The sequence below is a fragment of the Micromys minutus genome (genome assembly GCF_963924665.1).
Source record: "Micromys minutus genome assembly, chromosome: X".
NCBI lineage: Eukaryota > Metazoa > Chordata > Mammalia > Rodentia > Muridae > Micromys > Micromys minutus.
The window spans coordinates 44,540,839-44,568,248 of record NC_137970.1 but is presented as its reverse complement, the minus strand read 5'-3'; the positions used below and the strand labels follow the sequence as shown (position 1 = coordinate 44,568,248).

At 35.1% G+C, this 27,410-nt stretch overlaps 1 protein-coding gene across 2 annotated transcripts in view; it reads right to left on the bottom strand.

Annotated features, from left to right (window-relative positions):
- The window catches only part of AR (androgen receptor), a 190,257-nt gene that overhangs the window by 78,874 nt on the left and 83,973 nt on the right, over positions 1 to 27,410 (bottom strand). For both annotated transcript variants that reach the window (XR_013974889.1, XM_080910608.1), the window contains exon 2: positions 529 to 680. Coding sequence is in view for 1 of the 2 variants with exons in the window: in XM_080910608.1 (XP_080766734.1) it covers positions 529 to 680 (152 nt within the window). In the remaining variant the exon portion in view is untranslated. The remainder of the gene's footprint in view (positions 1 to 528; positions 681 to 27,410) is intronic.

Sequence of the window (27,410 nt, the reverse complement as noted above, 5' to 3'; positions counted from 1 at the left end):
AGAGGTCCGAAAGTGGCAGCAAGCAGGAGGGAGCAGGTGCAGCCACTGATGGTCTGCTGAACACTGAGAACATTTCCTTTCTGGGGGTAAAGCCAGGAAGCTCTTGCTAAGGAACAGTCTCATATTCACTACAGAAAACAGCCTGTAGTCTCAGTTGGGGTTTCTCTACTTCTAACCTCTCTAATAAGGACTTTTTTTTTTTCATCACTAGGAAGCAGAGTTGAAAACAAGCAGGAAGGAAATTTAATTTTTCAAATCATTAATTTTGCTTTCATTCCTAGGATCCACCAAGCACCAAGCACCAGCTGGGACCACCGACACCACCTTCGTGGCCTGTACTACCAGGGCAGCCAACAGAAGAGCCCAGAAAATACAAGCATGTGCTTCTTTGATCTTACCTGTAATATGAGAGGGTCCTTGCTAATAACTCAGTCCCTGGGATTATGAGAGGACCCTGGAAGGTCATGATCTTTCTCTAAGAGACAGAAGAGAAGGGGGAAATATGAGGAAGTAGGTGAGACATTTTACCTTCAGCGGCTCTTTTGAAGAAGACCTTGCAGCTGCCGCAAGTGAGAGCCCCATAGTGACAACCAGAAGCTTCATCTCCACAGATCAGGCAGGTCTTCTGGGGTGGAAAGTAATAGTCGATGGGTAAAACGTGGTCCCTGGTACTGTCCAAACTGAAAAGACACAAACACACAGAACGAAGCAACATATGTCAGTGGGTGGCATAAATTGATCAGAGCTCTATGAGCTTCTGAGAGAAACTATAATACAAGTGAGTATTCTATGTATTGTTCAAGTGAATTAGTGTAAAGCGGAACTCTTTTGAGACCTTCTCTGAGCATGGTTTTTGTAAGGTTTCCCATGGTACTGGCTGGACACTTCGAATCCTGCCAAGGAATTAAACAAGTTCTGGGGGAGTAGCCCGTCTCAGGAGCTCTGCATAAGAAAAGGGAGATGGGTGGAAACCTGATGTGATGCTATCAGTTTAAGGTGATGTATTAATGACAACATATACAGTCATTAAATAATACAAACCTAAGTCTATACCTTACTTACTCCAAAGAGAAGCCTATGATCAACCCATATCAAATACCAGAAGAATTTTATATATTTTAGTTCTTAGAGCCTAGAGTCTTACCTGTAAGACAGCAATATTGTCACTGGTAGTATTGAGTTATTGCTGTGACAACATAAACCTGATGTATGAGTTACTCTTGACAGGGGCTTGTCCCTTTCCCTGTTATGTAGCAAAAATGTAACAGAATCCTTGTACCATACACATTTCCTGAGAAATGATACACATTAGTGTTGAATAGTTTAAGGGATGCTATCAAAATCTTTACAAGTCTTCTAGGTTCCCTGGATGAGATCATGCTTTAGAAGTCATCTAATCTAAGAGTCTAGCTCCAAGATCTAGATTTTCCTACAATTTTCAGGTCAATGTGAAAGAAAAGAGATAGAAAAACAATTTTAAGCTCCCCACTGTTTGTTAATTCTCCCTCTCTTTTTGTAACAAATTCATTTGTCCAAATAGAATATGCTTCTTGCTAACCAAATATCAAATTTTGTGTCTGTTCCATGTCCTATGTCAAAAATTAAGTAAAATTGAAGTTCCTTTTTTATGTTAATATGCTTCACAGATGACAACTATCCACATGCTTAGCCATAGGACCACAACTTCCATGATTTAACTGTGTTTTTCTTACAAAGAAGGAAGAAAATAAGCCAGAACTGAAGTTTAGTTCTTGTGCTTAGTGGTTTTATCACCCCGTAACAACCAAACAAAACAAGATTATTTTCTCACTAATATTATACAGAGGAAACAAGGAAGAATAAGAAAGAACAGGGTTAAAATGATTTCATACCAAGCCACATTTATCTGTTTCTAAATTCAATATCGTTTTCCTTTCCCAAATATCTTCCCACTATTCACCTCTGCTTTTTACTAATGGCACTTTGTTTTCATGCTTAGTATAGTCTCCAGAAACCAGAAAGGTATTCAATGTTCTTTTCCCTCCCACCCTAAATGAATATCTCTGGCAAGGCACAAACAAAGAAAACTTAGGCTATGTTTTATAAGTCTTCAGGGCAGGAATACTAACATTTCTTCAAGACCTGAGTGCAAAAAAAAAAAAAAAAAAAAAAAAAAGAATTTCAAATATTGGTGCTATAAATCCAAAAATTCAGTAAGATGGTGGCCCCTATTCTCTTTCAAAAGCCATCATTTCATGTCATAACTAAAAATCAAACAGAATCGAGACTAGCAGAGCCACACATTTCAAAGGAAAAGAGGCTATTTCAAACACTCAAGTCAGCCAAGTGCAAAGAACATCACTCACTGTTTTGGTTAAAATCATTCACTTGGATAAATATTGTGCTTCCATTTTAAGTCCAGAAAGTAGCAGCAGAAGAAAATTAGTGTATGTTCTTTCGCTTTTGCAGCTCACTGTCCATTACAGCAGAAAGTCAAGAGGCAAGAAAAGTAAAATAACACAGGAAATCATATGATTTCTGACCGCCAAATATACAAAAGCAGATGAACAAGAGGATTATTTTTGAAATATACAAGTGTCCATACAGGCAAGTAACAACACTAATAAGATTTTAAGGTACAAATTACATGTCAAATTACCAAGGTAGAAAAATAATAGAAAATGCATAAGTCAATTATTCTTTTTTAAGAAGGCTAAGGAGATTCTCTTTCAATGAGTCACTTAAGCCAGGTAAATTTGAAAGTTGTGTGATGCAAATTCTATTTGCAGTTAATATAACACTGTACACTTCAGTTTTGTTAGGAGGGGAGGTATTATATTATCATGACAAAGTTAAAGAAATATACATTCTTATCCACATCAAAATTTAAACTACAGTTACTGTAGTTTAAATAATCTAGTCAAATGTATATCAAAGAGAATGTTAAAACAATCAACATCTTGTTGTGTAGACATGTACATAAAAATAAAACCTCAAAAATTAGTGAAAGAAAATAAGAGAGAACAAAACTAATAAAGACAATTTTAACATCTTTATGAGCTGTACCTCCCTTTGATTAAAGACCCAAGTAACCACAGCTATCCCATTTCACCTTCTCCTTTCTCTTCTACTCAGTTCTCAAAATATTTTTGACATCAGCACTCCTGACTCCCTCTTTGTGTGAATAAGGGCATGTTGTAGTTCTGACTCATGGGCTAAACATTGGGAGAAGAAAATAAAAATTCTGGCTGCAGTTCCTTTTCCCAGATTCATATTCCAGTGAAACTTTTGCCCATGTGACCAGGAAGCACATGCATGAATGCTCACAGTAGCTTTGTTTATAGAGGAGGAAATGCCAAATATCTACTGATAGGAGAAAAGAGAATAAATTTTGGCACATTTATTTAACAAAAAACAAGCCATCAACTGCAAAGATTGCATGAAACCTCATAGGTAAATCTTACATAGTAACAGGCCTAGCTCATTAGAGGATGCTTTTAAATTTGTTGCATACATTTCTGAAAAAAAAAACAACAATTTTTAAGGAGTATATGTAAAAATTATTAAAATTTAAGAGACTAGTAGGTCCTAAATTAGGACAATGTTAAGCTTCAAAGTATTTCTGGGGGTTATGATCTGAAGACAAAAGAAATATCATGATGCAACAACCACAGATCAGGTAGCATTTTAGGTTTGGAGGATAGAGCAATGAATAAAGCAGACCAAAGTTTCATGCCCTCACAGACCTTGAATTCTAGCAGGCTTAGTGTAATGCTGTTAATAACACTGTGGGTTCTTTAATGAGATCACATGAGTATTGATGTATTTTATCATTGGGCATATATATTATTATAGTCATAATAATAAAGAATTGAATAAGAACCTGAAAAGTTTTAATATCTTCCTAAACACTCTATATGAAAGCACAAAAGTCTGCTTTGAGAAAAAGTGCATCATGTTTCCTCCCCAACTCTCCTAGTTTACATGCCTACTTAAAGATGAACAGCTAATTAAATAGAGGTGAATTGCCAAAAGCTGTCAGCATGAAAATGCCAGGTCAACCTTGAAGAAAACTTGGACACATGACCTTCAGGACTAGCCCTCTCCCTCTCCCTCTCCCTCCCCTCTTGCTCTCTTGCTCTCCCTCTCACTCTCTCTCCCTCTCCCTCTCTTTCACCCTCCCTAAACCTTCCTCCCTCCCCACTTTCTCAACCTCCCTCCATCCCTCCCTCCCTTTCTCTCTTCTTTGCTTGCTTCTCTCCATTCTTGTCTCCAAATATTCTTGTTGCAAATGTATTAGAATGATTTCAAAGTTGGCCTCATTTTAGCAAATCTCTCCCCCCACCAATGATTTTGGAACTACAGTGAAATGCAAAAGTTTCATAGCATTTTTCCTTATTAGGTCCAGTAATGTTTTCTTATAAGCTCCAGAAAGAGAAATAGCTAAGTCCTAAAAGTCATGTGTCCAACTTTCATCATGACTTTATAGCCAGCCAAACCTGTGTTAGAGTCCGTCAACCACCAAAGTTTGAGCAAACACAGGTAAAGATAATTTAACCATAAACGTAGAGATTTATTTTTAGGTTCTTAGTAGTGTTCTTATTTATGTGACCATCTCATGTCAACAGGACACTGCCTTTGAAATTTTTTACCTCTTAATTAGTTGTTGCCTAAATATGTTTTCAAACTCAAAGCATATTAAGAAGTTAACACATTGGGTGGAGAAAAAAGAGGGGATAAGAGAGAGAGACAGAGACACAGAGACACAGAGACACAGAGAGATCTTTCCAACCACTTATCTAAATTTTCTTCATCTCACTTTCCTAAAATTCTTTTTTGTTTGTTTAAACATTCACTTTAAGCTTTGGAGTAACAGTTTCCAGTCAGATTTTTTTATTTTCTTTAAGTTTTTTAGACTGAAGATTGTTTTGTCCTTTCTAGGATCCTTATATTTCAATAACAACTTCAGAGTCAGTTTTCAACTTCTACTAAGAAAACACCTAGGATTTTAGAATTATCATTAATATACACTGTGCAAATAGTTACATTGTGATATTTACATGCCTGCATATATTTTGTTTTGATCATGTTAACCATGCTTTTAAAATTGTTTTTCTCCTCATTCCTAAGTTGCTATTTTGATACAGTGTTCCTTCATTTTTTAAAGAATTCTTGCCATCTTTAGCAATACTAAATCTTTTGGTACGTGAACATAAGATGATTTTCTCATTTATATTTTTCTATTTGAAATTACTTTTTATGATGTTTTATGATTTTTCAGTGGACCAGCCTTGTACTTCTTTTGTTATATTTATTCATACTTTCTGCTATTTTGGTGATAAAAATCATCTGATTTTTTAATTTGCAGATAAATCTTTTCCAGAATATATAAATGTAGTTGGGCTTTACACATCAGTCTTTAATTCCTTAACATCACTGAACTCGAACTCATTTGGTTATATCTAATAGTTTATTGTGGGTTTCTTAAAACTATCCTCTCTAGGTTCATACTGTCTGTGATGAAAGATAATTTACTTCTTTCTTTTTAATCTTGGTGTTTGGTACTAGTTTTTCTTGCCTAATTATTGTGGTTAGAATCTCTAATAAAATGGTGAATACAAATGGTGAGGACAGTCATCTTTGCATTGTTTCTGATTTATATCAGAAGATTTCAATCTCTGATTATTAAGTATGATTTATCTTTACTATTCTCACAAGATATCCATCAGGTTAAGAATGTTGCTTACATCCAACCATTGGACTGAAGAGGGGGACCCCAATAGAGGAGATAGAGAAAAGACTGAAAGAGCTGAAGGGATTAACAACTCTATAGAAAGAACAACAATATCAACCAACCAGACCCACTAGAGCTCCCATGGACTAAACTATCAACCAAAGAGTGCACATAGAGATACCTATGTTGCAGAAGATGGCCTTATCCTATATCAGTTGAAGTGGAGGCCCTTGATCCTATGAAGGCTTGATGCCCTAGTGTAGAGTAATGCCAGGGTGGTGAGGAGGGAGTGGGTGGGTAGTAGAGCACCCTCATAGAAGAAGGACAAGGAGGATAGGATGGGGGGTTTCGAAGGGAAACTAAGAGAGGGGATAATATTTGAAGTATAAGTAAATAAAATATCCAGAAAATTATTTGAAAAAAAAAGTTATCTTATATGACTAGTTTTTGGACTGTTTAATCATAACTTGGTATTGAACTTTAGCTAAATGTCTTTATTCTGAATCAGTGGACATAATTCTGGTGTTTTTATCTTTTATTATTTTTGTTTGTTTTGTTGTCAATTCTGGAGGTTAAACCTTGGTTCCTGCACATGCTAAGTAAGGAATCCCCCCCCCACTCAATTGCATCCCTAGGCTCCTATCTTTTATTCGTAATATGGTACATTATATCAATAGAGTTCTTTTGTGAAATGGAATTCAATAGGAATTGTTGATAAATTCCTTTTTCTCATTGTTTGCAATATTTTTTAGCTATCAGTTGATTCAATTTGCAAGTATTTTGTTCTTAATGTTTTAAAATCTAAATTAAGGGGTTAGAGAGATGGATCAGTTATTAAGAGCACTGGGGGCTCTTTCAGAGGACAAAAGTTTGGGTCCCAGTACCTGCGTGCTGGCTCACAACCATCTGTGACTCTAGTCCCAGGGGATCTGATTCCACTTTGGCTTTCCTTGGGCACCAGGCATGCATATGACATATATGTATATCTTACAGACAAAATGCCTATACAATAAAATAAATAAATAAGTTCAGAATCTCAACTAATATCCAGTACTTATAACAAGGCCTCAGTCATGCTAGATCAGTGCTTTATGTTCAGCTACATTCCCAGCCCAAGGAGTAGACTAATCCTGGAACTCATGATTCTCCTACCTTTCCCCTTTAGCATATCTTTCTGGCATGCACTATCACACTAGTAAATATGTTTTATCAAACATGTTTTCTAAAGTAACCTATCTTTTTATTGTTCATCTAGTAATTTGAAACTTTTTTTATGTATAGCTTTTAAGCTTTGGTGCAACATATTTTCAGTTTCATCTGTCTTAGAGTATTTCGTCTTACCTGTGTGTGTTCCTTTGATCCCACATTTATTTAAGAGTTTGTTGTTCATTGCCATTCATTTGGGAATTTCCCAGTTTTCCTCTATTATTGGTGTCTAATTTTTTCCATCATAGCAAGATAACCTAGGGAATTTTTTTGAACAATTGTTGTTTATATTGCCTTAGTTTCATTTCTAGGTTTCTGGAAGGGTCGAGTCTCAGCTTTTGTCTATTAGTTTTTGTTTATTTTTATGAAAGGGTGGATGCAGGAATATTCTTATTCTATCAAACTTCATGTCTCATTCTCTAAATTACACTGTATTGTACATATTCTATTATATATTGCTATTAACTTATTCATATAGTATATTATATTATAAAAGAGAAGAGCCAATGATGTTTATTCATACATTGTTCTATTATTTTTTGTATGCAGTAACTCAAGTTATATGGGACAACTCTGCTAAATGCTGGGCATGCAAAGACAATAAAGGCACTGTATTTAGTATCAAGGAGTTTTCATAATCTCAATCAGGGTTACAAAAAATGGAAGCTTTTGCTAGAGAAATGCTGTGAAAGGAACCACGTTGGTTCCAAGGTGTGTTCTTACTGTGTTCTAAACCTTATTATGTATGACACTGGACATTTTACTGTTGAATCTAGAGCTCAGATGGCAGTACCGATGTTCCTAAACTGCAATTTAGCCTTTATTTTAGCATGAAAAATATCCACTGCTTTAAACAGTATACAAAGGTGAATAAAAACATTTCCTGATACTATGCATCATATATATATATATATATATATATATATATATATATATATATATGTGTGTGTGTGTGTGTGTGTGTGTGTGTGTGTGTGTGCTTATATCTATTTTCCTAAACCTTATAACACTGAAAAACACACTGAGGTAGCTGCAATGGTGATAGTTGGACTTTATATCAGTGTCTTGCTGATTTGACAGCTCTTTCCTTTTCTCTTGTTATTACGCTTAGAAATGGAGCTGAACAGATGAATGCTTATTATAGTCATATCCTTGCATTTCCCAAACCACATCTGCTATCTTCATTGAGCCAATTTTTCCCCAACATTTTTCTAGCCATCATAGCCAATCAGCCATGGAAGAACTAACCAGATTGTTTCCTGCGGTGTCATCAAGTCTTAGGGCAAGATCTGTTTCCATATTCCATTTCCGGAATGCATTGCCAATGAAACAAAACACAAAGCAAGCAAGCAATTATTTTTTTAAAAAGCACCTCATTTCAGCTAACATGTTAAATATTCCTGGACTAGAACGCTTCTCACATCTTTGATTTTAATTTTGGGCTATAAGAAGACTATTTATAGAGGGCTTGCTATGTACTATGCACCATCAAAAATGCTTAATTCTCACAATTATTAATATACAGTACATAGGATATGTCTATTTTAAAAGTGAGGGATCCAGAGGTAACAGAATATTTGGTAATGTCTTCAAAATCAAACAACCAGTGCATGACAGAACAATTTCATTGTCTTTGAGCTGGCTAGCTTTACTATCAATTTTACATAGGCTAAAGTTATTTGAGAAGAGGAAACAACTGCTGGAAATGCATCGGTAATATTAAATTAGAGACAAGCCTATGGGACATTTTCTTAACCTGTGATTAATTCAAGTGATTAATTCAAGAAGGGTCAGCTAATTGAGGGCGATGCTACTCCTGGCCAGGTGGTCCTGGAGTGCATAAGAAAGCAGGCACAGGATACCACAGAGAACAAGCCAACTACTGGTCCTTTATCATGGCTTGTGCTTCAGTTCCTGCCTCCAAGTTCCTGCCATACTTGAGTTCCTACCCTGACATCTCTCAGTGATAGACTGTTTCCTAAAAGTGTATCCTAAATAATTCATTTTTTGTCTCCAAGTTGCTTATATTTGTGGTGTTTTATTACAGCAGCAAAGCCTCTAAGACTTTCCTCCAAATCCCACATTTTTTTAAATTTTACTATATAGCAGTGTGTCCTCTAAACTATTGCAGTTGGATGATAATTAAAAATCTTTTAGTTCAATGTTTCTTGCTCTTGGCCACATATTAAACTCATATTGGAGCTTCCTTAGATTAATCAATGTCTTTATACTGGTTTCAGATGATAACTTCAGCGAAGTTTGATATCAATTTTTTCCCAGGTACCCAATTGCTTTAATGTTCAGAAATATCTGGTATTGGCCTTGCTCATCTTCTTCCACAAATTTTGTGCCACAAAAGGGACAGAGAATTGATAAGAATGAACAGGCCTGACCCTCTAATTAAGCTGTTATCATTCCTAGGTTATGTTCTGTTGCAGAGTATGTCATGAAGTCTTATTTAGGGTCTATGTGGAAGAGATACATGGAACCTGATTTAAAAAAACAAATAAACACAAAAAACAAAACTGTATAATCACCCAGATAACACAGCCACTCAGATCCCAGGAAACTTTAAGACATGTTAAAATCATTAAGCAATACAAGTGCTACAAAAACAGATGTCAGTCACTGTGGGATTACCAGTTTTCTGGAATTTCTTTATAATTTATTGAGTTCTCTAGTATGGATCATACACAAACATAAGGATACAAAGGTACACATGTCCTTGTCTCCTCTCTTAAGTCTTGTCTGTAACATTTGCTTTGAATGGTAGTAAGTGTCCTCAGATCTGAAATTTACAGATGAGGCAAATGACACTCAAAGAAAACACACATTCTAGTATGTTGGAGTAGCAATGAAAGAGAGAGAAAGCAAAGACTTTAAGGAACAGAGAGTTCTGAGCCTGAAAGCAGCTTTTGTTCATTGCTAGTTGTATAATCAGTTTCTTTTAACTATAAAATGAGGAGCATAATATTTCAAGCTCGAAAGGTTATTGTGACAAGTACATCAGACAACACATGGGAAAGGGCCTGGCATACCCTCCCCCAAAGTTGTCACTTTTACCTGTAACAACCTCACCACCTCACTCCAACTTCCCCTTGAAATGAGTTTAGAGAATCTCATACTGTATAGTGACTTGTACAGTAATTATATTGTATGTTATGCTGAATACTGCCAGTTAAGGCTGAAAAGCACCAGCCCATTGTAAACACTGTGAAGTATTCTACTTTTAAAGCGCCTTTGTGACATTGTCTGAGGCTGGGAAAACACATACAATTTGTCATAAGCAATGCGATTTTTTTTTTTAGCCAAGTGTCTCTGTACCACTGAAACTTAAAAAAGACAGGTAGAACCATGTGAACAAACCAAATTTGGTAAGAGTGAAACACTGATTAGATTTGAATCTCTATTTGAAACCAGGAAGCCAAGGTTAGACACTTCAAGTTGGCTCAAATAATGCACAGGAGGTAGAAAAATAGGTCTATTGTATCTCTGACCCAGGACAGAACAGAATTAACTTCAATCTCTTAAACTCCAACACAAGGACAGCTATTAAGTAGAAACTAGGGAAATCACCCTGTTCCCCCAAGTAATAGACTTATTTTTTTATGGGAAGAGGACTTATTGACAGTGATTAAAAATCCCTCACCCCATTTGACTCCAGGATATATTATAATAAATAGTATAGTAATAACACCTGGCATTTACTAGGTGCCTGTACGACTCAGCTGGAAGACTTTAAAGTTTAACCTCATTTGATCTTTAGGACAGTCTTGTGAGGTATGTATCATCATTCTCATTTTATAGAAGAAAATGTTGGGGGTAAAGCACCTTCACAGTTCTACTCAAGACACATAAGCAGTAAATGGTTGCCCTATACTTTGAACTCAAGTCCTTTCTGATTCCAGAGGTACCATTGGGCTACAGTCTCTTACAGTGTGTATCAGATCCTGTGGTGACTCAATACAGAAACTTTGAGTCATTTTGGACTTAATGTACTACACTTCCTCAATGCATCCCACCTGCCACCACCATTTTTATCAGCCGATCAGTGACTAATATCTTCTAATTTTGCAGCCTAAGTGGTCACCACACACATGTAGTTTTGTCTTCAAAATAACTGTGACTGCCTTATTCAAGTCCTTCTGCTTCTTGTCTGATCTTCACACAGGACACCAATGGTATTCTAGCAAAAAATCTGCTTCTCTAACTCTTCTCTCTGACGACTTTCAACAACTTTTGACTCACTTGAGTGCTTCTAACTCATTGACACATTAGAATCACAAGAGCAGCTTCTTAGTAATATCATTACTGAACCTAGCATCTTCTCAGTCTAGAGTTACAGGTCAAATCTGGGTGTTTGTAATTCTATGAAATGCCTAAGTGTAAACCACATGGCTGATAAGATATAAACTCAAAGTACTCTCTGGCTATTCAAAGCTGATTTCTACTTCTTCAATTCAGCCCTTTTGTAACTTCTTTCCTATGGTCTGCCAGTGGTGCAATGGTGCTGCAGCTCCTATTCTAACCTTTGCCATCTCGAGCTCTCTGCTTTTACATCCACTGACACTACCTGGAACTCCAACTTTCTACCCTGCCTGTGACCAACTGTCTCTTCCATGACAGTACATCATTATGTAGGCCTCAGCAGAAGAGGCCAGCAGGAACTCCAGAAATCCCTCTTTGATACTTTATCCCCAGAAAGAGCATGCCCATGGCTTTATTTGGGCAGTAGACCTTTTCTAAAGATCAAGTATCTCCTGATCAAGTAACCTACCCATGTGTCTGCTTTCCACTGAGCATTTAGCCAAATGCTTTTCTTTTCTTTTCTTTATTATCTTTTCTTTTTTCTTTTCTTTCTTATGACTCTCAAGGAACAGAAGAAAAGTGCTCATATAGAAATAGCCACGTTATCTCTCAATGAGCATCTAAATGTGAAGATGAAGGCAGAAGGTGAAGCCCTAAATTGAGATGCTGCCAAATTATGAAAACTTCTCATTTCCACAAAACACCAAAGATTCCATAGTATCCATTTGTCTTGGCTGTGAAGTTCCCACTCAAGGCTAAATCATATCTCTCAGATTCTTTCTTTTACTTTAGCTGGTAGAAGTTGAGAATTATTACTTTCTGTGCTCTTAAAGTAACCATCTCTCTGAATAAATTACAAAGAAACACAAAGCTGAATAGAATGTAATCTAGAATAAAACCTGAGAAAGGGCATGTTCCATACTTGGCATTTTTTTTGGAACTAGGTACTAGTGAAGTGGTATAAAGCTGTTGAACTGTCATTGTTAAATAAACAAAAACAAGCTGTTTAACTTGATGAACAAGCACTCTCCATTCTGCAAAGACATCATGTGGCCTCTGGCATGCTACCTTAGTATTTCATTAGCCTCAGTGATAAGGAGACAAACTGCAGCTACAAAGAGCCTGCTTTCCCACTACGGGCAGTGTCTACTCACTTCTGTTTCTGCTGTGGAATCTGCTATACAGATTGAAAATTATAAGACAGTGGGAATTCTGTCACCAACATGTGTGACCAGTCACCTTGCTTTCTGACCCTTGGTTTTCTCACTTTATAAAAGCCATACTTGTGAGGCAGTGCAAATACATAAAGTATAGTCGTGGGGTCTGTACAACCAGACACCTACCTGACAAAGTAAAGAGATGAGTCAAAATAAGGGTCATAGGGAGGTTAAATGCCCTCCCCACAGTAGAGCAGAAACAGAGTTACAATTTGAATTCCTTCCAATGTATTAGACTACACACTAGTGCTTAGAAAACAAGGGCTTTCATTAGAAATTTTAAGTGAACTGGCAACAACAACTTACAGCATTTTATAAATTTAAAGGTATTTGAACATTTACACTGATCCATTCTGTTAATGAAATTTTATTTGGGGCTAACATGAGCCAGACTCCATTGAGCTGAGGGCACAGTGGCAAAGAAATCAGATAGAATTCCAGACTATTATCAGGTTTCCACATTGTATATGTGGTATATAAAACAAGTACGGAATGTTGAAACAAATAATTTCAGGAACTGCTAAGTCCAACATTCCTCCGACAAATATTTTCATTCCATTTCCAGATGAGGGAAAGAGGGCAGAGAAAATTAAGTGATTTAGCCAACCAATAAACAACAGAATTGGACTCGGGCCTAGGAATCTAGAACTGCTGACTAAGCAGGCTATGTTCATTCTGCTTTATGGCTTTGCTTCTGATTTTATTTTCTAGTAGTTTCTGGACAACTTACTCTTTAAATCCTCAGTTCAGTTTACACTGTCTCTGAAGTGAGGCTCAGGCAATATGGTTGGTCAACTTATGAGCAGGAGACCTACACACATAGCCTATAATATGGGACCAGAGTGTTGGCTGGTCCACTTAGCTCTATAGTTTCTTGTTTTAGACATCATTCTATTCTGGTTCCTTAGCTTATACATTGCCCTCTAATTCGTATTTTGTCCAATTTTTTGAATATATGAATGAATGAATGAATGAATGAATGAATAAGAAAACACAACTTTCAGAAATCTAGGTTTGCACGTTTCTGGCAAAGAGGACACTCAGCTGCTTTCTCTTGAGAACAGAAAGGATGTGGTAAGAAATAGGTGGGCCTTGACAGGGAGAGAAAGGAGAGTGGGAAAAAGAAAGGCAAGGCAGATGAAAGTGAACTCTTCTTCTCTAAGCCATGCTTCAGAGATGGTTTTTACTGTTATACCCTGCACTCAGGTGTAGAAAGTTAGTCTTTGTGCCCTGCACTTGTGCAGTACACACACAGCCAATTTGCAATATGGCAGTTCTTACCTTCTGAACAATTTGGAAGTTGTCAAGAATAGCATTCTGTGAGATTCGGGCTAGGGTTGCGTGGTGTCTTACTGAGGTCTAAGTAATGCTGGGGTGCTTGCAATCCTCTGGTCCATTTAAAATAAATACTCTACTTTGTGTATTTACTAGATGTTTCTGGTATTCAAATATTCTCTGGATAGTTAGGGTTGAGTTGGAGAATGAGAGTGAGTACAATTGGGCAGGGTCAATATTCACTAGCTCTTAATCCACTGCCACCGGCAGGATACATAGTAACATTTCCCAGTACAGTCTCTCGCTGTATCTTCTCAGTTGTCTAAGGAAGCTATTCCATGTTTAGCACAGTGCAAGAGATGCAATGTATACACAATGCATAGACAAATAGGTTTCAGCCCACAAAGAAGACAACAAGGTTACGGAAATGCAATTTGGGGAAAAAAGACAAATAAGATTAAAATAGAGTAATAGATACAATGAACATAAAGTACATGTAAAACAAGATGTAACCTGGAAATAGTCAAAGTTTTCTTGGTGTGCAAAGATTAAGCATAATGATTTTTCATCATTTTTTTAACTTTGTTTTTCTTTAACTTCATATAGCCTGTGAGTTGTTTCTGAGGTGTTCAGAGCTTTCTGGGGTTAGTATCCATTATCAGTGACTGCATATCATGTCTGTTCTTTTGTGACTGGATTATCACACTCAGGATGATATTCTCTAGATGAATCCATTTTTTTAAGAATTTCATAAAATCATTGTTTCTGATAGCTGAGTAGTACTCCATTGTGTAAATATACCACAATTTTTGTATCCATTCATCTACTGAAGGACATTTGGGTTCTTTCCAGCTTCTGGCTATTATACATAGAGCTGCAATGAACATTGTGGTGCATGTGTCTTTGTTGTATGTTGGAGCATCTCTGGGGTATATGCCCAGAAGTGGAATAACTGGGTCTTCAGGTAGGATTATGTACAATTTTCTGAGGAACAGTGTTGTTCAATTAAAAAAAAAATCTGTTTCCACTACTGACCACCCTCTTCTTCCCATCTGCAAAGTCAAGGTGATAAAAGCCATTTGTACTCTAGTCATTATTATGAAAATAAATGAATTAATATGCAAAAAACTAGAGCAATAGAAGAATATGGGAGAAGGGAAACATCATTTTGGTGTTTTACAGAGCATCGGTGAGATATAATTTATGTAACAAAATGTCTATCTGTATAAAGTGTAGAATTTGATTGATCTTGTATTTACAGAGTTAGACAACTATCAGTGCTATTCAATTCCAGGATAATTTTGTTTCCTTAAAGCCAAACTTTACAATCCTAGCTGTCTCTCCTCATTCTCCCGTTTCTGCAGCATCTATGAAATTGAATCCACATTTTGGTCTCTACGAATTGGCCAAGTTTGAACATTTTACCTTAAGAGAATCATACAAAATATGATGTTCATGAATGGCTTTCTTAATATCGAACTTTGAAAGTTCAGCTATTTATAGCAGAAATGCATGATCTTTATATGGACATATTCCACTATGCTTGTCTGTTCATTTTTATACACATATTGTTTTGTTTCTACTCATGGATAGTATTAATAATGCTGCCATGCACATTCACATTTGAGTTTTTTTGTGACCAACTATTTTGATTTCTGCATATGTAACTAAGAATGAGGCAGCTAAAATGTATTATGCCTGGTTGTGAATTGTTATTGGGTATTTGTATGACTAGCTTTAAGTGCCCCCTTAGGATTTTCAAAGCCAGGGCGTCCTGTGTTCCTCTCCACCAGCAAGCAGTGCACAGCCACTTTGATTTTCCAACACTTCTGGTGATACTTGTCCCTTTCTCTATTACTATGGCTGCTGTTGTTTTTATTGCCATTCTAGTTAATACGACAAGGTTTGTCACAGTAGTCATTATTTTAGGTTCCATAAAGATGAGTTACATCTAACAAATTCTATTTGTTTGTTTGCTTTTGAAAAATATCTGAATTGTGCTTATTTGGGCTTTTTCACTTTAGTTTTATTAGATAATCTGTATTTACATTTGAGATGTTATCCCTTTATCCCACCCCACTCCCATCCCCCCTTCCATTTGCCTTCACAAAGATGCACTCTCTCCTGATCACCCTCTCTACCCCATTGCCTTGGCATTCCTTTACAATGGGAAAATGTGCCCTCCCTGGAACAAAAGTCTCTTCTCAGATTGATGCCAGACACTGCTACCTTCAGCTACATACATAACTGAATCAAAAGTTGGTGATTTACTCCACGGGAGTTTTGGAGGGTTTGGTTGGTTAATAATGTTGTTTTTCCCATGAGGTTGCAACCCCTTTCAGCTCTTTAGGTCCTTTCTTTAGCAACCTTATTGGGGTCCCCTTATTCAGACCAATGGTTAGCTGCAAGCATATGACTCTAGCATAGTCCCTGAGGGGCCATCTCTGTCTGGTTACTGACAGTAAGTACTTTTTGGGATCAGCTATAGTGCTTGGTATTTGGCTGATGTTAAGGCTCTCTTTAGATTGCCTTCCCCACATTGACTCTGACTTGTCTGAGTGTCAGTCTCCTCCTTCTTGAAGTATTTTCTTATGAACTTTGTTGTGAATCTTAATGCTTTTAGTAAGTTTCTCAATATTTTTTCAGCATTCTTCAAAGATTCTTTCTGCTTTGTTCTCTCTCTTTTCTAATAGTGTTAGTACATGCAGACTGGTGCATCATTAAGGTGGCCATATGTCTTCAAGATTCTCTAGTTTTCCTTATCATTCATTATTTTCCTTTCCATATTATAATTATATGAATAATATTTGCTTATTGTGTATTCAAATATTCTATTTAGTTCCTCTACCAATTGAAATTTACTTTTGAACACGTTTTGTAAACTTTTAGTTCCAACTCATCCATCTCCAATCCAGGCTTTCTATTACCTTCTTTAGAACTTGTTTCCTTATTGCCATTGCATAATTATTGAAATTGCACTCATGGTTTTTTTTTTATTTTAGATGGTTTTTATATTTTTAGTGTATGTAAAAGAGATTATTTTAAGTTTTTAGCAGTAAGTTCAGCATCTGCATTTCTTCCTCGGCATTTTTGACTTATAGTTAATTGTGTGTGTGGGCATATTCTCCACTCTCTATGCGTGTGTCCCAGACACTACACATTCTAACAAATCTGGAGAGAAACTTGTCCTTTTCTGAGACTTGTTCTTTCCTGCTTGAGCATTTGTTTGCTTAGTAAACTGGCTGAACAATTATAGAGAATTCTGTTTCCACAACACTGCGGAACCTCTGATGACTGCTCACTTGCCCAGGATTTTTATCTTTTAGACTTCTTTCCAATTGGTTAGCTTTAAATTTATTTATTTTTATCAGAGTTGCTTTTAAGCTCAGTTCAACTTTTACCTTTTACTATAGGATGTGCTTAAATACTGTTAAATACTGTTTCCATAGTATGGAGATTTAAAAATGTTGTCCCACATTTATCAAAGGATGAATAGTTCTAATATTTTCCTCTTACTTTATTACATAAGGTAAAATCTATTATACTGGAGACAAGTATGATTTTATTGTTAAGCCTGGCATTGTAAGAGTTGCTCCTGGGTCAAGATATTATATTGTTCAAGCAATATTTGGTCAGCTTGTGCTTTTTCAGGTTTATAATACCTCTATTTTATTAATAGATCCAAATGAACCTTGACTAATGCTTCAAAGTTGAGTCTGCCTTACATATTTTTAAAAATTATTCTTAAGTTGAGTATGTCTTACATAATTTAAAGATTATTCTTGAATGAACACAATTTAGCATATATGTATAATCTTCCACACACACAATGAATGTGATCCAATAATGACTCTTAGTTTTGTTTCTCTGATAAGCCTCCCATTGCTCTGCTGTTTTACGTATGCTCCAGGATCTAATCATAGAACTATCAATTTATTCTTAGTTTATGATGACCTATATGAAGGACAACATGGTTCAATAACAAGAAATTTCATGCTCCATTCAAACTGAAATGAAAGGTTGTAGTACTCTAGGTTGTAAAGGCCTTCCTCTCATCCCACAAGAATCATGTCTGTGGCAGTGTAGCGTGGTGTTATGGCCAGGGACTTCCTCCCAAAATGATTTGCTCCCCTGCTCAACAAGTAGCATCTGGGACTGTTGGTGTATCCTAGTGTATTTGGCTTGCTTTTTCCAGTGTGAAGGTTTCTTTACCGTGTATATGAGCTAAGGTCAACACACTCAGGAACCCATTATTTTTGGTTTAACATACAAGAGATAAAGGTTTCATGAATAGAAATGAGATGAGTCCTTTTAGAAATGTGTCCCATACCAAGAAACTATGTGCAAAAGCAAGTGTAAATAAAGCTTCATGATTTAGGTTGCAGTAGGATAAACTGGGTTAGTGACCTTAGATTGACCCTAATTACACTGAGAATCTCAAAGAGGACAGTATGATAATGACTTGGGAAGTTATTCATTCAAAGTAGATTAAGGTGACTAAGTTTCTGAACAATTTAGAAGGATTTAGATTCCATCCAATACTTTCTGTTAAAATAAAGCCACATTTTAACTATTTGTAACTACAGTAGCTAAGAAGGCTATGTTCCTTTAGATACTTGTTCAACTAAACAACTAGATCATGTATATTTAATTTAGGCTGAAATAATTCACATCTTTGGGCTTTTGTTGCTTGAAAATTATTCTGAAATGTAAGTTGCTTTATTTTCAAATATGTAGCTTCTTTTGCTCTGAGTTGCTTAATGTGTATTTTTAAAGGAATATTTGTTTTTGCTAGCGGGAACAAAGGAGCTAAGGAGTTGCAATAACCTTTGTGCAATAAGGTACTATTATATACTCTTTATACACTCTTTCCTTCCTTAACACTGACTTTATTTTCCTTTATAAAAAATTAAATATTTATGAGGAAATGAATGGTAAATTTTGTCCTCTATGATGTCCCTTTAACTCTCATGCCCATTATTAATGAGTTCTTTTTGTGTGTGAAAATACTTCTCAAACATGATTTGAACTAAACTTATGTGTAAGGTCTCTGAAGTATGACCTCCAAACACTGAAACAATGAAAACAAGGATGACAAATTCCAATGTTCCTTATAATTTAAGTCTGATGGATAAGAAAACTTATGAATGAACTTAAATATATTTATAATACATATGACAAGGAATCAAGTTTCTCTATATAAAATTATCTCCATAAATATATAAGAAAGAGATGAAAAGCCAAATAAACAGCAACAACTGGGATCCGGCTAAGAACAGACTCCTCACATGGAAACAAATAAAAATGGCCAATAATCTAGGAAACTATGCTCATTTCCATTCATACTTGAAGAGAGGCAACAGAAAGTGATAATTAACTATCATGTTTACCTATAATATTTACAGGGATTAAAACATAATAATATCTAGCATTTGCGTTTTGTCATAGGAAGAGGTAATACCAACCAGCACTTAGAAATGTAGATATTCACTTATTTGACTTTTTATCATCTGGTGTGCAAAAACATTTAAGTAAAAATAAACAATTAACTGACAAAAATACATTGGTATAAAAATAATGTACTCTGTGGCGAGGCTTCAAAGATCTTGATATCTAAATCAAAATCAAACAGGCAAATCAAAATATAAACAGGCAAAAACATAAACATTTAACTCAATTCAAAAAGAAATCAAGCTAAAAACTCACGTTATCAACAATAATAAAACAAAGAACACACTGAGTAAATGAGACATAAACAACAGTTTAATGAAAATGGTGCAGAACAAAAGCTAGTAAATTTATAATGGCCACAATTAGTAAAATTTCACTAAAACTAATATAATCACATATGTTATTAAAAGCATGTTCAAGTTTATGAAAAGTTAGAAGAACTAGGGCATGTTCCAAAGATCTGCTATTATTTTGCAGCTTAACAACATTACTTCCCAAACTGATCCTTAAAATCAATTTAACCAAAACAAATAGCCATGAGCAGAGCATGCACTGTTACTGTATTCATAATATCTCAAAATTAAAAGGACAACAGCTGTCTAATAGAAAAAAAAAGCTGGTCAGCACAGTATACTAGCTCTAAGGTAAAAGGTCCCAATGTAACTTAGATATTGATTTGCACTATTAAATCAGACACACTAGACATGCAACTATTAAACGTTGGTCTCTTGGATACAATTATTGAGGAACAGAAAATTAATTTTCCTTAATTTTATTTAGTCTTATGTAGAATTAGTCACTTGTTTTGAATTAAATTAGAATTAAAAATTGGAAACTACAATATAACATGTAAAAGGAGAAATTTACACTTGAAAGAACTATAATATGCTAATAAAGCATACATAAAAATATAAGTTCATGAGCAAAATAATAATAAAAAACCTGACACGATGGTCAGCTAGCGATACATTTTTTCTTGCAATTTTCATTATTTTTTTTCAATTTTTATTTCTAAATATACTACATGATAAATTGAAATTTCAATTCAGTATAAAATCCTCAAATATGTACTAAATTCATTAATATTGCTTCATCTGTCAGTCAGTTTAACATTTCTTTTTGAGAGTTGTAACTTTTACTTCTTTGCTAGGAGCAAAGAGATAAAGAACCTAGGTCCTCCCATCCTTCTCATTCTAAATAATATGAAGTTAACAATCTATCATGACCTGTAAAAGCCCAAAGGACAAGTATGTAAAACTGATTCTACTGAAATAGGATAACTATGCAGAAATAGGAACGTGCCTCTCTTAAACAGTGTAATAGAAAGATATTCAATCCTTTTTTTTTTCACTTTGGAATTTTGATGGTAGAACTGAAATATGCACTGATTCTTGGTTTTATTTTTTATTTTGCAGACACAAAAAGCACAATTTCCATGTGATTAACTTCACTGGAAATAGCTTATTGTGGTTGTTAAGGTGTTTCTGCTTACTACAAAGCAATATGAAACTTGATTTATAGATTAAGTTTGATTTCATGAGGATTAGTTACCCCTGAATAAATATGTGGCCCCACTGAGCATCAAACTCAAAGGCTGATATGTTAAGCCAATTTGATAGAAATCAAGTGTCCTATTGACTCTGGAGTCCGGAGGTCAAATTCAGTATGCAAAGGGACAACAGAACTAGATGTGAGTACAAGGGTGGTTGTGGCTCATGCATCAATGGGTATCCTGTCAACCGTAGAGTCCAACTCCGACAGGGGAGAAGCTAATGCTCAGAAACTTGTGGTTCCATTTGTTTTAGTTGTATGTGGAACCCTAGCCAGCAGAAATTAAGTGGCATTACATCTGGACAGCTCTGAATGAGCATATGAGTCATAATGGAATCAGAGCATCTGGATAGAGAATGAATTGTTCTCTTTTATTATTTTTACTAATTCCTAGCATTTGAATCACACTTTAAAGTTTAAAAAATGCTTTCAACCTATTATCCTATTTGATGTTCACAACAACCCTGTGAGGCAGGCACAATACTCAGTCCATTAACAACAGCTGCCTCAGAGACCAATGTTTGTATAACACATTGTCTTTCAAGAGTACTATCTCGTGTTGGTTCACATAACTGAAAAAAATGGCTAGAAAGTTTCAATTCCTGTATTAGAACTGAGGGAAGTCCTGATAGGAAAAGGGAAAGATAATCACTGTGGTTTTACCAGTTACAGAGTAGGTTAAGGTACTGAACCCAGTGTTCTCATTCCAGGCTTTCAGGTATTTCGAAAATACCAGGCTGTCTCTTAATATTTCTGTATGTTGATATGCAAAAGAGCCAGTGAAAGTCTTAGAACCTTTTATTAACCTCTTGTTTTATGCATCTGTAATATCTAGAACCATCTCAAGTACATCTCAAGTACTCATGCATTTTCTGCCAAAATATTTCATAGTTTACCCACTGCCTATCTGAATGCCCTCAGTGTGTCTTGGATTACCATTCTGTGTCTCTCTCTCCCCCAAGTTGTCACTATCACCTGAAAATTCTATGAGGTAATGCTTGAAATCCTTTGAATAAATTAGATTTAAAATTGTGGAATAATTGTGAAGTCTCAATGAGAGAATAACATTGAAAAATATTACATGACACATTTTAGTCAATAGATAGTAAACGTGTTTAAAAACTATTTTTGAGTCTATTTACAGAAGTAAGATGAAGAGATCCAGAGTACTAAATTCCAGTTCGATAGAATACATTTTGAGACATACTCTGCAGCACAGTAACTACAGCCAATAGCACTGTGTGTTATATGTTTCAAAATCGCTGACATTCACTAATAAATGTTTGTATTACTAAAAGTTGTAAGGATATAAAACCATACGTGTTTAACAAACTTGACATATCGATTTCAGTATGCATACACAATATCAAAAATACTATATGGTACCCCATAATACAAAGTTTTCAACTAATCAAAATTTGATATAAGAACTTCAAGATGACAGCCAAGACTCTGTAACCTCAGAGAATGTTGTTAGCTACCTCTGTCCTGACTAAACATTTTTTCATTCACTTGAACTCAATGAGCTGTCAGGCTCATCTCCTTACTCAACCCACTCTAAAATCTTTTTCTGACCACTTTCCCGTTCAAAATTAGTCACATATTCACCATCTTTTAAATGCATACTTTATGTAATTTCTTTAGTTCCATCATTGTTAAAAGACCTAGTATAGAATGCACTCAACATATATTTTGTTGGACTAATTCAGTTTGATGAAGCAGTGCCAATGAACTATCATTCTAGCATCACATAATATGGCATGTCCACTTTGAGACAAATACAAATCGGTAAATCTCAATTTGATGAAGAGTCAAACCTAACCCCTCACCCACTTTCGAAAAGACAGATGGACATTATATGGCTTCCCCAAGTTACCCCTTTGGCTTTGTGTCAGCCATGGATATAAGAAAGGGAAAACTGCTTTTCTCAGACAAATTAACAGGCCAGATGACCATTTCATAGCCTGCAGAGTGCCTGTAAAACAAAATGGCAAACTGCTCTACAAATGCTTTCTCATAAAAAATGCTTCAGGCTGGAATGGATACACACATGCAAGTAAAGCTGTCCCTCCAGAAAGTCTGTCCACAATGAAAGTGGAATCAACTAAGTAAAAACAGTGAGTCATCCCATAATCATGTACACATCTCTAGAAACTAGGAGGCAATTCCAACTGTGTTCTCTCTAATACTGGCCACTGGAAGAAACCCTTGGGAGTACTTGAGGCTGTGACCTTGGTGTTTTCCAATACATCAGGATTCCTACCACAATTGTTCCTAGCAAAGGAAATGTAATCAGTTTCAGACCACAAAATCCCCTTTTCACATTGGTAACTAAGAACAAAAAGTGATGGATTATTTTAAAAGTGCTACAATAACCAACAGAAACACTGTGTTGCCAATTATAACATTATCTAATTACCTAGTTATCATGACCATGACAAGATATTTCCTCAAATGGTAGACAGAGGAAGGCTGCATAAAATGCATTGGACTATAAGCATAAAAGAAATTAAAGAAGACTTAGGAGGAGAGCAGGGCAGAGGAAAGAATAAGGGAAAATAATAAACATTAAAGATCTTTTGAAAAAGTCATGTCAAAATTCTACTACTATAGAGACTTCTTAAAATATATTTATACACACATACAAAATAAACAAAATGTGTAGTGATCCTAAGTTCAGACATCTAGCCCTCCATTTTATACCACCAGTTAACAAATTATATTTCCAGTAGCAGAAATGGGTTATCTTTTTTGGAGGCTTTGCCAGTGGGTTCTCATAGACTTCTAAACATTACAAACTATTGGTAATGCTCTTGACTATCTTCCAGAACTTGAGGGTTTGACCCCATTGAGGAACAGACCACACCCATGTGCCATATATCATGAAGAACTCAAGCTTGTACTGACCTGAAAGCTTCATCCCTAGTGAGGAACTTTTATAGTGCTAGAAGGTGCTATGCATGATTTCAGAGGAAAAAAGTAATCATTTGTCTTATTCAGGTTTGAATTCTGTATGCTACAATAATAACTTGCATGGCAAGACATGCCCATTGATGAAATAGTGACACAAATATTATGGAAATTATAAAACACTTTATGATTGGATTTATGACCTGTTCCACAATACCTGGCACCAAGAATCTGTGGCTACATAAGGAATAGGCCACAGGGAAGAAACTCATGCTATTTTACTAAGTGGACATATTATTAATCCAATTCATATGGATTTATCATCATATGCATAGGTAAGTATATCTTTCAACTCTCATTAGAGAATATTCTATTTGTAACGGTGCAGAAAATAAGAGAATGTATAACGCTCAGTCTCAGTTGCATATAATATCCTTCCTCCAAAGTCTCTGGGATCATTAAGGGAGAAAGGGGAGAAAGACTGTAAGAGCCAAAGAACAGAGATGATGGATTCAAGAAATGACAAAGCAGTTGTAAATATTAACTCACAGCAGTTATAAGAAAATGTACAAGTTCTGCACAAACAAAAGGCAGACAAAAATCCCAGCATAAGAAAGGGAGGATCGGACAAAATCTCACTCTTCATTGAGGAGCTGTTGGCAAATACAAGGAGCTGGGAGATGGGAATTTAGTTTTCTTTAAGAATATGATCAAGTGTTAGTAAATGGCCATTTATCCAAGAGTATGTGAGCTGCACAAAGTAGACTTGATGGTTGAAAAGGAGGACACAAATTTGGGAGAGTTGGGTAGATAGGTGGATCTCTGGGAGGTGCATGAATGTGGTCAACATATATTGTACAAAATGCTCCACAAAATAACCAAAAGCTATAAACATCTATTTTTAACTGTAAAAAAGTGAAAACATAAACAAGGAGTAGCCTGATTGCTTAAATTTCTTCAGCTGGTAGTTAAATAGGCGCATAATAAAATACTTTCTTTTTCTTTTTTGGTTTTAAAATTTTATTGCATATAGCTACTGTATATGATACTATGTTTCAAGTGATATTTTTATGTAAGTATATATTGCATATTAACTATTGATGAATTAAACTATTTTAGCATGAAAGTTTATAAACAGTATTTTTAAAATTACAAAATACCTTATTACTATCATCTTAAAACAGCAAATAATGCAGAATGTAAAACGTGAGAACCCTGTTTCTGCCCAACTTGGATTCATTTTCTTTGCATAGGGGATGTACCTTTAACAACCTAAGGCATATGTTATCATCTTTTTGTAAATGTATAAACATGTCTTCATATGTACTTTTAAATATAGCAATTTCTCTTTACAAATGTCCAATAATCACAATGAAAAACTTGTAGTTCTCACTTCAGTATAAAATACCATATTGGTATATACTCATTTTCTTGATTTAAAGGCTGCATAAGGACTGTGCATGAACATTCATTGATTTATCCATCAACTTCCCCAGACAATAGCATGTAACAATTTGAACCTAAAAGTAAAGAAAGTATTACTTCTGATATCCCATTTAGCTTCAAAGTTATTTTGGATATATTCATCAATACTGTGAACTCCCTAAAGGGATAATATACATCCAGTTCTTTGTGGAAAAATTTGGCTTTAAAATGAATTCATTTGTCAAATAAAAACATTTTTAACTCTTATTATTTGTACTATCAAGTAAATACTTATTCAACCATCAATTATCTTTGAGGTTAGGCACAAGATAAAAAAATGTGTAGGTTCAGTGAGCAAGTTCCTCCCTTCCTTATCTCAAGAATATACATAATACGAAGTGGAAAACAGATAGAGGTAACGTTTCAAATACAATGTTGATGGTTTAATAAATCCCCAAGGGCTTAAATGTAGTCCTTCAAACTAGCCTTTGAAATCAAATAAACTCATTGTACCAGCAAAAAAAAAAAAAAAATACCAGTTTATTTTTAAAATCCAGTATAGATAAATATATATACATTGACTACAGAAGATAGAGTTGATGAGTTGGCTAGCTATCACAATCACAAGCCAGTAATGGAACACATACTACCTCTGTCTCCTCAAATATAAATAAAAATGTAAATACAATGAATACCTATTTCTGGTTAATTTTTGATCTTCTTTTGGCTAGTTAAATCTTCCTGTATTTCCACTCCCTTCTCAAATACTCCCTCAAAGTAGGGGCTGTATAATAAATACTGTGGTTTCCAATTAAGGTCTTTGATGTCATGAATTCTACTCCATCCATCATGGGGCCTTTGAAGAAATGCTTAGTAAGTAAATTGTCATCATACTTGTTTTGAAATCACACAAAAGCATTTTGCACATCAATATCTGCCCCTTGTAGGAAAAAGAGAAAGGAAGAAGGAAAGGATAAAAGAAATGAGAACAGGAAAGGAGAGACAAAGGCAGCATAAGAATGCCTGCAAAGAAGGTTGAAACCAAATAATTTTATATTAATAAAATAAAATTTAAACACATTTTTCAGGATGTGTAGTACCCTTATAGTGTTTAAACTTAAACCGGTGAAATCTCTACCACACTTTTAATCTCTGTTTTTATTCTCAGGGATAACTGTAGTCCTCATTCCTTATTAATGCAATTTCTTTTTGCAACAGAGACTGTTACAAAAAACAACAAAGAACCAAAATGCTAAATTGTGAAGCTGAGTCTGAATAAATACATATACAAAACATTTCTACAAGTAGGCTTCAGGGAACACTGTAGAAGAGGAGCCAGAAGGATTCAAGAAGCTGAGGAATCATGGGCTTTGCTGTGAAATTGTCTCTTATAGTGTCAGAAACTACACCCATAAAGCTTTACCATGTGACTGTCTAAGCATGACATCAACAATAGACTTAAAAATACGAACAGGGAAAGCCCTAGGAACTTCAAAACATACTCAGAACTCTAGGCAAATAAGGAATGACCTGAGCAGAAAAAATAATCTTCCTAGGGAAGACTATACAAAATGGTCAACCATGAAAACTTACATATGAGTAACATTATACAGACTGAACAGAATGATTTTATATATTTAGTAATATATATACTTATAACTTGTGTGTGTAACAACAGTTAATGAATGACAAATAATGAATAGTAATATGAGAAGCTATACCCATCATGTCTTGCCAACATGAGCTAACAGAGGTATCAGCAATGTCTAAACATGAGCTGAACGAAGCTATCAGCAATGGACATAATCATTTGGATAGGAAAACCCCAGAGACATCAACACATACAAATTATAATCTCAAAAATACTTTATAAGATCAAAGAAATAAACAATTGTTTGAAGTGGCAACATTAATACTAAAACTTTCAATCTCTTATGTCTATAATAATAATATACTGAACAGATGATGGTTAGCTTCTCCATTGTTTATTTGTACCCCTATGAATCAGAACTCTTGATGTACATAAATATTATACACAAATATGTGAACATATTTATTCAAAATGAAGAGATACCATAGTTTTCTCTTACACGTTTAAACTAGCATTAAAATGGAAAATGTGAAAGTAGAAGAGAGATGAGGGAGGTGACAAGAGAGGGGAGTATAGTATAGAATATGATCCAAGTATATTATATTATATAATGCCATGGATAAACCAATTACTTTGTGATATTACTGTTCACTAATAAATTTAATAAAATATTGTCTTGAAATAAGTTAAAAGTATCAATATAAAAAATAATCCAAAACAAAATCAAACAAAACAATATTTTTCTCTTTTGTGTGTGTCCATA